The sequence below is a fragment of the Cololabis saira genome, chromosome 9 (genome assembly GCF_033807715.1).
Source record: "Cololabis saira isolate AMF1-May2022 chromosome 9, fColSai1.1, whole genome shotgun sequence".
Taxonomy (NCBI): domain Eukaryota; kingdom Metazoa; phylum Chordata; class Actinopteri; order Beloniformes; family Belonidae; genus Cololabis; species Cololabis saira.
In genome coordinates this window covers 23,724,885-23,736,179 of record NC_084595.1, presented here as the reverse complement: position 1 = coordinate 23,736,179, position 11,295 = coordinate 23,724,885, and the positions used below count along the sequence as shown (strand labels likewise).

Below are 11,295 nucleotides of genomic sequence, written 5' to 3'. Positions count from 1 at the left end.
TAGAGTAAAATACAGACACCGCCGCTTCATGTGAGGTAAATCAATATCCCTATAATGTCATCTTTTAACCTGAAGGTGGCAGTAGTACATCTAATGAGAAGTCCCACTCTTCTTCTGTCGTTTGTTTCTTTTTAAAGATTACACTAGTTTTCCCTTAGTGGAAGCTTTATGCCTATAAACTCTGCCCAGATCAGCATCGTGGGTGTATGTACAAAAGAAAGAGGGAGTAATCATCACATACTGTAAGATGTGAATCTAGTCCAAATATTTGTTACCTCCCCTCTTTCAACATATGCCATTCAAATGAAACCCAAAACCTCAGGCATTTACTGGGAGGAGGTGCCTGCAAGTTTTGAAAACTTTTCCGGACAGCCCTCCAAGTTTTTACTCATATCAGTGGCTTCTCAAAGACTAAAATCAAAGCCAACTGACTTTAAGCAAATGTGGTTCTGAAAAGAACAAGCGCACATTTACACCTCTGTTTAAGCCCATGTCATACACACATTGTAATGACACAATGCTTTTTGGTTGTATGTGTTGGTGCTTTAATCCATTTCAGTGTTAGGCCCAAGGGAATGAAGCGTCAAATCTCTCTTCTTGAAACAAAATGAAGTCCTCACTGGAATCAACTTGGCATTTTAAATATTTGAGAATGTTCTAACTAGTTTCATTAACATTAGTATAACCTATTTATTGTTTGTTTGTTGGCAATTATTTTAGGGTTTTGATGAAGCAGACCAGGTCCTGTTTGTAAATGAAAATTTGTTCTCAAACTCAAAAGGTTTAATAATATTAATGATAATAATAAATACATTTTTTTGTTCTTCTTTACACTGGTCCAACAACAATGATAAGAAGGCCATCTGTATTTATGAATTCTCCCATGGAGCCCAAAGTTGTTTGCCGAGTGCGTCCTTTTAGAGGACTTCATATGAAAAACAATGAAACTGCTCCATATGCAAACATGAGCGGTATCAAAGTCCCTATATAGCCTACTCTATGAGGCAGTAGGAGTGGGCTAACTGCTGTGAGGAGAAAACATGAAGACATATCATTGCCTTCTCAGTACAGAAACAACGGGGGAGACTGACAATAGCTGCAACTCTTTTTTTATTGCATACATGGATTTGACCAAGCATTTCTTTAAATGCTAAACTTACATCTCAGATTCAGATTCAGATTCAGACAACTTTATTAATCCCTTTGGGAGGTTCCCTTGGGGAAACTGACATCTCCATCTCACACACACAACACTGTCATTTTGAAATCAAACAACCCAAAAGCCAAACACCAATATAAAGATAAAAAGATAAGACATTTGAAAATAAAGATAAAAATAAAAATAAAAGTAAAAAGTAAAAACAAAGACAAAAAGAAGAAAAAAATGTTGTGTAATATTGCACAAAGTTATTGCATTTCTGATATCATTTAAAGATGATTATATGTTACACAAGGTTCACATTATTTGAATAGATAGATAGATAGATAGATAGATAGATAGATAGATAGATAGATAGATAGATAGATAGATAGATAGATAGATAGATAGATAGATAGATAGATAGATAGATAGATAGATAGATAGATAGATAGATAGATAGATAGATACAGGACTGTCTCAGAAAATTAGAATATTGTGATTTTCTGTAATGCAAAAAAACAAAAATGTAATACATTCTGGATTCATTACAAATCAACTGAAATATTGCAAGCCTTTTATTATTTTAATATTGCTGATCATGGCTTACAGCTTAAGAAAACTCAAATATCCTATCTAAAAAATTTGAATATTCTGGGAATCTTAATCTTAAACTGTAAACCATAATCAGCAATATTAAAATAATAAAAGGCTTGCAATATTTCAGTTGATTTGTAATGAATCCAGAATGTATGACATTTTTGTTTTTTTAATTGCATTACAGAAAATAAAGAACTTTATCACAATATTCTATTTTTCTGAGACAGTCCAGTGTAGATAGATAGATATCCCGGGTCTCCCACGCTTCTACTCTGCAATGTCAACATCCAGCCGCCAGGCGGCGACAAACCGCCTCTATTTCTCCAGCAGCACAGCGGAAGAAGAGCTGTTTGTAGACGGAAGGGACTTGTCAAACCTCCAACCTGTCGCTCTGTCGTCTCACGGCGCCACGGCTTTATCTCCACGACACCAGGATCTCTGTAGTCAGGTTTAACAGGGGTTTTATCGCCGGGCACACGGGGCACCATGAGGACGGCTTCTCTAGTACTCTCCATGTTGTTATTCGGCTGCTTGGTAAGAGGTGAGTACGATTTGGAATAGTTTTCCTGTATCCAGCGTTTAATTATTAGCTCAATGTTTCCCCAGATCCTTAATTTCTGTTTGCCAGCAGGTACGTTGCTTAGAAACAACCCCCTCGCTCGTCGGTGTTGCTCTGTAGAGAAGGAAGAAAATAAACGATACGTGTATTTCAAAGTGTAGGCTACCTACTGTGGCCAAAAGCACCTGGTCAACCTGACTTCAAATGGCTCCTTATTACTGGTAATCCTCGTTTGACTAGCTCTGCAATCCAGCCTGGATAAGAAGGACTGTTAAATCTCGCCAGCAGCCACAGGTGGTGTAGCAGTCCTCAGCTGCGACACAAGCTACAACACTATAGTCCATGGGCCAGAGTCCAACATTTCACTGGTCAGTACCACTCAAGGTGACCAAACTTGCTTATAATTTTTGAAAATATCCATCTGTAGATGATATTTTGGTATGAAAACCCTTCCTGAGTGGCAGCTTTATCATAGTTATCAGCTCATGAAGTTCAGAAAATTACACTATAGATGCTGGTGCATATCCTGGTTTAGACTCATGTACAGGATATCTGTCAATGTTTCACTATATTGTCTTTGGTTTCATTTTAAAGGGGACCTTTAAAGCATTCATTCAAGCTAAGATGTGATACATTTCCTGAATCCTTATGCTCCTATGAGTATTCCAGTATTGTATTTTGTGTCTCTGTTGTTCCTAGATGACACAGGGATAAAAGATAGTATCATTTAGGCGAAAATTGTGTAAAAATGTGTGTTGTTTATAGTTTAAAGCAGTGCTTCTCAATCCTGGTCCTCGAGTACCACTGTCCTGCATGTTTTAGATGTTTCCCTGCATCAACACACCTGATTCTAATTAAAGGTCCTCATTAGCTTGTCACCAAGGTCTGCACAGTTCTGTTGATGACACAGGTACTTGTATCACGGTGTGCTGAAGCAGGGTAGCATCTAAAACATGCAGGACAGTGGTACTCGAGGACCAGGATTGAGAAACACTGTTTTAGATAATACCCTGCTTCAGCACACTGTGATAAAAGTACCTGTGTCATCAACAGAGTTGTGCAGACCTTGGTGACAAGCTAATTAGGACCTTTAATTAGAATCAGGTGTGTTGATGCAGGGAAACATCTAAAACATGCAGGATAGGGGGGGCTCGAGGACCAGGATTGAGAAGCACTGGTTTAAAGAGTTGCAGTGACCTCTATGTTGGTCAGAAAGATTCACATCTCAGCTTGAATGAATGCTTAACAGGTGTCCTTTAAAATGATACCAAAGACAATATTGTGAAACATTGACAGATTTCCTGTACATGAGTCTAAACCAGGATATGCACCAGCATCTAAAATGTAATTTTCTGAAGGGGCTGGGTAACTTCATGAGCTGATAACTATGATCCAGCTGCCACTCAGGAAGAGTTATCATACCAAAATATCATCTACAGACATGGATATTTTCAAAAAGTATAAGCAAGTTTGGTCACCTTGAGCGGTACTGATATCTGGTCTGGCCCATGGACTATTAAGCAGTACTCAAGTTGAGGGGGGATGGCATCCCCCCTGAAATATAAACGGCCAAAATCATCCCCCCATTCCATCCCTTATGTCATTTCATCAATGAATGTGGTTTTACTGCTATTTCAACATTTAGAGTCATCACCAGAAAAATAACTTATTTGACAAATTTCACCTGTTTCAAGTAAATCTTCACTTGAAATAAGTAGAAAAATCTGCCAATGGGACAAGATTTATCTTCTCATTACAAGCAATAAAATCTTGTTCCACTGACAGATTTTTGTACTTATTTTAAGTGAAAATCTACTTGAAACAGGTGAAAATTGTTGTTTTTTCCAGTGATGAGTCTTGTTTGAAGTGTAATGAGATATTTTTTTTTTACTAAAATTAGACATTTTAACTAGAAATAAGACAAATATTCTTGTTAAGATTTTGAGTTTTTGCAGTGATCCATTTTACTTATCCTGTGAAGGACAGAGTCATATTGATAAGTTCCGAAAACAGTTTTTTATTGTTGTGTTTTGATGTATTTGATGTAAGCCCAGTGGATATTTAAAGCTTACAGAAGGCTGCATTTAACTGCTGCTATGTCATTCCTGCAGTATTTCTGCTGGTGTTTTGGTCACTGCTATTATTTGTAATATATTACATTATTTGTAATCAGCACAAATTATCTGTCCCCATATGATAAAATCCACCATCCCCCCCTGATTTTTTTTTTTACAACTCAAGTACTGCTTACAAGAGGTGGAATGGTCGTTTTTCGGTGACACTATCAGAAAGACACTAAAAGGGTAATTTTGGAGGGAGATAATTGTACAAACTGATGCAACTGGACTACCCGCGTTGTTATGAGAAACCTAATAATAAGGCTACATGACGTTGGTAATTTAACGGAGCTGCTGGTGGTGGGTGGGGCTAGTGATGACAACTTATCCCATATCAAACTAGGTCTCGTGTTTATGTATCACAAACATGTATGATGAGAGTCAGGCCTTTTAAGATAAGATACTTTATTAATCCTTTGCAGGAAATTAAAGTGTTGCAGCAGCATCAGTGCGTTTTTCCAATCCACTTTATTTATATAGCACGTTTTAAAAACAACAAGGTTACCAAAGTGCTGCACAATGAGTAAAGCAAGACATAATAAAATAGTAAAAACAGAGTAATATAGATAAGAGCACATAAAAGCACGAAATAAATACACACCAGACAGACAACAACCAGTGATTCATAAACATAAAAGACAGGACAGAGACCACACAACTCTCATGCTGGATTAAAAGCCAAAGAAAAATAAGTTTTAAGACGAGATTTAAAAATTTCGAGTGTGGGGGCCATTTTGATACGGGGAGGTACAGTATATGATCTTAGCTGTGCTGCAACTCATTTTCATGGTGTTGGCAATCTTCTTATAGCCAAGGCCATCTTTGTGAAGCGCAATAATCCTTTTTTTCAGCCGCTCAGAGAGTTCCTTGCCATGAGGTGCCATGTTGTCCAGCATTCAGAGAGAATTGTGCCCAAAACACCAAATTTAACAGCCCTGCTTATCATTTACACCTGAATCCTTGTAACACTAACGAGTCACATGACACCAGGGCGGGAAAACAACATCATTGGGCACAATTAGGACATGTTCACTATGGGGTGTACTCACTTTTGTTGCCAGCTGTTTAGACATTAACAGCTGTGTACTGAGTAATTTTCAAAGGACAATAAATCTATACTGTTATTCAAGCAGCACACTCACTACTTTAAGTTATATCAAAGTTTCATTAAGATAGTGTTATCCCCTGAAAGGATATGACAGAATATTTGCAAAAATCTAAAGGGTGTACTCACTTTTGAGATATACTGTATCTCGTTCCAAGGTTTAGGGGCTATTGCTGAAAAAGCACGGTCGCCCCTGGTTTTTTGCCTAGTTTTGGGAACGACAAGACGCGACTGAGTAGAAACCTCAAAGACCTCGAGGGAATGTAAACATGTAGGAGGTCTGAGATGTATTTTGGTGCCAACCCATTTAGTGACTTAAAAACAAACAATAGTATTTTAAAATTAATTCTAAAAGACACAGGGAGCCAGTGAAGGGAGGCCAGACAGGGGTGATGTGATCATGCATGCATTCAACACCAAGATAAAATCTGATCCAATAAAAAGAAACAGATCACTTAAAATTAAAATGCTGGGGTGCTAAAGTGCTGAGTAATAAAGTGCTAAGAATAAAGTGCTGGAGTATTGCACATAGGACAGTTATTGCACATTATAGAGCTTGAAGGCAGCTGGAAGGAACGACTTTCCGTGGCGTTGGGTTTTGCATCGTGGTGGGATCAGCAGCCGCTGAAGCTGCTCCGCTAAAACACCTCCAGGGCATGAAGTGGATGAGTGTCAGTGTTCATGATATTTTTCATTTTCCTGAGCATCCTCACTTCAGCCACCTGCTCAACAAAGTCCTGAGGTGCCCATGGTGGTGCTCGCTTTCTTAATCAGTTTGTTGAGTCTGTTTCTGTGTGAAGTGCGAGCAGCCACACCCCAGCACACAACACCAAAAAACAGAGCACTGGCCACAACAGTCTTATTAAAAGAGGACAGCAATGATTTACAAATGTTAAAAGAACGCAACTGTCTTAAAAAGTGCAACCTGCTCTGCCCTCTCTTGTACACGGCCTCTGTGTGGCTGGACCAGTCCAGCTTGTGCTTGTGTCCAGCAGGACACCCAAGTATTTGTAGCTTGAAATAAGCTCCACATCAGTTCCTTGAATGGAGACAGGATCAGGTTCTGGCCTCTTACTCCTGAAATCACGTTTTCAGAATTAGTGTTCTTACATTTCGGTGTTTCTTTGAGGCAAAACACAGCTGGAAATACATAGTGAGCTGCATAGCTATCAAGTTTTGGATTTAAAAATACAGGAAATTATCTGCTGCTTTCCCACCAGCCAAACCGAAGTACAGTATCTTACATTTTAAGACAGATTTACGAGAAATCCAAAATAACTACCTGTCAACCACTTACAAACTACAATTATGTGCTCATAGCCTGATAGTTTTACCTTTTGTTGAAACTGAAATGCTGTGGACATTCCTATATTTGTAGTTCCCATAATAGAGCCTAAATGAAAACAGTAAAGGGAATTAAAGCACACTTATTTATTTTAAATATTTTCAGTTTAGGCTATACATATTGATTGTGTGAAACATTTACATTTTCTTTTAATTTGTCATTTTCACTCATGTGGCTCTCTGGCATTCATGATTGATGACACAGACGCATGTTTCTGTGCCTCCGGCTGAAATAACTTTCACAAAGCGTAACTGAGCCCCATCCTGCTCATCTTTAGGAAAGTAAATTTGGTTTAGCATTTTTAGATGTATTTAAACTTTTTGGGCAGAAATGTCTTCTCTCTGGTTACATCCATCCATTTCTCTGATTTGTTGTTCCGAGTGCCCTGGGTGGAAGTTCTTGCGAGGCTAGTGACAATTCAGTTTGCAGTTTAAAAATTATTATATTATAAAACAGGAAATTTACGCGAAAATACTAATACGGGAGGGTGGTGGGAAAGAGAGGTAAAACACTGTAGTTTCCCGGCCAAAACAGGAGACTTGACGGGTATGTGAGCTATTTCAGATTTGCAAGGTTCTGTGACATCATAAACCCGGATCAGTGTAGAATTACCTTTTTTATGATTTGAGTCAAGTGGGTATCTTCATACCCTTAAACTGCCTGCTATGAACGGAGATGTGCGTTTTTGTACTGTAATCCAGCTTCACTGAGTTGTCAGATAGTTGTATAGGAAGGACATAATGTGTGTCTCTTTTGGGTACTTTTAATATTCTCTGTGGCATCAGATGACGATGACATCAAACCCTAGATGTTGAAGTGTGTGATGTGTTTGTAGATCTCTTTGACTTTCACATCTGGCCGAACTACTATCGCCAGGCTCACATTGAGCCAGACAGTGATGTAGATGCTGTGTGATGCTTACCATGATTTAAAGCTGTAGGACATAATTGTTTAAGAGAAGAAAAATTGATATCAGGCAGCGCATCCACTGTCATACTCTACAACCTCATTGTCAGTATTTATTGTTAAATTGAGTTGGGTTCACTGCTTAAATATTAATTTACTGTTGCTTTTCTTATTCACAGCTGCTCCTTTGCAACCAGGTGATACTCCCTTGACAGACTCCAATTCAGACGAAAAGACTGTATCTTCTGCTAATGGAAATGCAGCTCAGACCTCAATTGGAACTCTTGACAAAGAGGCAAAGCCTGACCCCTCCACTGAAGATAATACAGTATCTGCAGATAAAATAAAAGATGGGAACCAAGGTGGGGGCCCACCTAGCAAAACAATTCCAGAAAAGCCTGATGAAAACAAAGAAGCATTGAAGGACAAAAATCAAGTGCCGGTGCAACAAGCTCAGGGGGACAAAAAGGGGAGCAAAGACACAAACCAGATGCCTCTAGACAAAAAGTCAACAGACCCTGATCAGTCAAATGTAGCCCAAACTCTTACAGACAATAAGTCAACGAAGCCTAAAGACAACGGGCAAGAAGCTGGAGGAGAGACTGAGAGGGGAAATGCAGAGGGAAATGATCACAATGAGAAAATTAGTGAAAAGATGGAAGATGCTAATGCTAAAAAAGAACTAAACAGCAAAAATGGAAAGCCAGAATTGCAAATTAACAAGGATGGAGGGAAACCAGAAGCTAAAGATGCCAGTGATAAAAACAAGAAACCACTGGAATCAGGATCTGACCGCGATAAGGACACAGGAGATGATGATGATGATGAAACTATGATTAAAGACAAGGAACAAAACAAACCAGAGAGCAGCAATCCAATAATACCTTTACACAGTGACAAAGAAAATAAAGCTGGAGAAGATAAGGGTGATGAGGAAACCAAAGCAGGGGACGATGACAAAGACCAGGAAAACCTGCATACGGAACCTGAGCATGATAAGAACACAGACGAGGATGATGATGATGATGATGATAATGATAATGATGATGATGATGGGAATAATAAAAAAAAAAATGAGGACCCTCATGAGGAAAATGAAGAAAACAACATTAATGAGAAAACACCAACATTGGAAATTGAAAAGAACAAAGACACTAAAGGAAATAATGATGAGATCAATAAAAAAACTGAAGAAGCTGATGAGAAGAGCAAACAACCAGACAACAGTGGCAACGAAAGACCAGAACTAGAAGCTACCAAAGATAAAGAAACGGGAGGAGACGATGCCAGTAAAATAACAACAGAAGGCAGTGATGGTGGGTTTGAAAATCCAGAAGGACTGAACACTAAAAAAGAAGAAACTGGAGCGAAAGTTCAGTATAACCCCACTAGAATAAAAGACGAGGCTGAAAGCAGTCATTTCTTTGCATACCTCGTCTCCACAGCTGTGTTGGTGGCAGTGCTTTACGTCACTTACCACAACAAACGCAAGGTACTTTTCTTATAATTCTGGCTTCTCTGAAATGTACATCCTGACCTTAATTCTTCTGCTTTAGTATGATTTTCCTCTTGTTGCAGCAGAGAATGACACAAATTAAACCTTATTAAGGGTTCAGTTTCCAGAGATACATCTGATGCAGGTTTATGTTCTACATAAGAACTTTGAAGAAATTCTCTCACTGAATTTTGGAGATGCACATTCCCCTAAGTTAAACTTAGTTCTTGAAAAAGCTTTAGTATCAGCCAAAATCTTTTGTGAACACTTAACCAGACCTCATTGATTCATTACTTTAATCAAGTCTGTTTTGTTTTGAAGCTCAATCAGATGAAAACTCAGAAGCTGTTCTTTTTTCTATCTTTTACTGTCTCTTCCAGATAATTGCCTTTGTTTTGGAGGGCAAGAGATCTAGATCCACACGTCGGCCTAAATCTGCTGAATACCAGAGGCTGGAACAAGTGAGTTCCAAGACTAAAGAAAACAATTCATAGTATTTTTTCAATGACGATAGTATTTCCTGATCTTTGAATTCTTCTTCTTTCAGATGTAATCTGAAGCAGTGGAACGATCTCAAGCCCCTTCCTGGAACAGCTGAAAACACTTTATTGCTTGAAGGGGAGAGCGGGTACCAGTGTTGGACATATCATGGGTGCACACTGCATTACATCCAGCTCGTGTCAAATGGATATTCTTTGATTTTGTACATTTACATGTTTAGTGCATGACTATGCAGATGACACTGTTGCCTTATTGAGCAATTTGGTGAAGGTAAAGTAAGCATGCAGTTTTTGCACTCGTGTGTACCACTTTTCTGGCAATTCGGTAATGTGCCCTGACTGAGGTCCCGACTCAGGATATTTCTGTAGCAAATTAGCTTTTTGGATTCCAGTCTTGCTTTTTGAATAAATGAGAGATTGCCACTTAAATAAGCCATCTTAGAGTGTTGGATGTTTTTTGCAAATGTCCATTCATTTATCTGTATTTTGCATCTTGCAAAACAATCTGTCTGCTGGAGTATTGTAAGTCTTGTTGATTTGTGGCTGCCCATTATCTCTGTGACGTCTTAGTTCTGTCTTGGTTGAACATTTCCAACTTGCACCACTTGATAGGTTACAACAATCATAATTTCAGTCTATTTTTTTTTGTTATAGGGGATTAGACAGCAGCTGCTTTGTTTTAACTGCACTATTTAAAAACTGTATTGATGTGGGGATGACCACTACTACACGAGATTTAATCTTTCCACACGTGTAAATGTGTTTGTTTCTAAATGATAGACCTGTGCCAAATTGTGAATATTACTGTGATTTATTGTGTGGCCCTTGCATTTGTGCCTGTTCCAGTTACTTTGGGACCATGCATTTGTTTCTAATGTTTCTGCAAAAAGAAATCTAATGTAATTGCTCTTTAGCAGAATTAAGCCCACATTTTGTGTCCCCATTTTGTGATTTTTTTTTTTTTTTTTTTTTAGCAATCTGCAAAGGAAATTGATCATTTTAATTGGTTTTTACTTCACATTCTCCTTAGTTAAGTTAAGCTTCAGTTAGAACATCATGACCATTGTAGTGTCTAAAAAGAGGCAAAATATTTCTTTCAGTTTGCTAGGAATGAATGTATAAATGTCCTGCGGCTGAACAGCTGAGCGCTATTACTAAAATAAAAAGCTTTTTTTACTTTCAGACTACCTGGATTTGTTTCAGTTTCACATCTGTGTGTGTATATACATATGCGCTCATGCATAGTCTGTGTATGTATATATACATTCACACACATACATGTACCAATTTAACAAAAGGAAAACAATTCATTACAAGTCCACCTATTTTCTATTCCTGCTTAAATCCTGGTCAGGATCACGTGGTGCTATCCGAGCTGTAAAAAGGAGACAAGTGGGACACAAGTCTGAGTGTAGTAATGTTGGGGGAAAAAGGAAAACAAATAGTGCATTGTTGAACTCATAATTTCTCCAAACTTTGTGGATTACAAAAGAAGATTTGAGTTTATTTTCAACCTGTTTGTGTTTTCAA

The 11,295-nt window shown here is 38.2% G+C and overlaps 1 protein-coding gene across 1 annotated transcript; it reads left to right on the top strand.

Annotated features, from left to right (window-relative positions):
• Window positions 1-2,085: 2,085 nt before the first annotated feature.
• On the top strand, window positions 2,086-10,947 carry tgoln2 (trans-golgi network protein 2). Its single transcript, XM_061728851.1, has 4 exons — window positions 2,086-2,279; window positions 7,950-9,262; window positions 9,646-9,726; window positions 9,813-10,947. Exons 1-4 carry the CDS (start codon window positions 2,225-2,227, stop codon window positions 9,816-9,818), a joined length of 1,455 nt encoding a protein of 484 aa, XP_061584835.1. The 5' UTR covers window positions 2,086-2,224; the 3' UTR covers window positions 9,819-10,947.
• The last annotated feature ends 348 nt before the right edge of the window (window positions 10,948-11,295 follow it).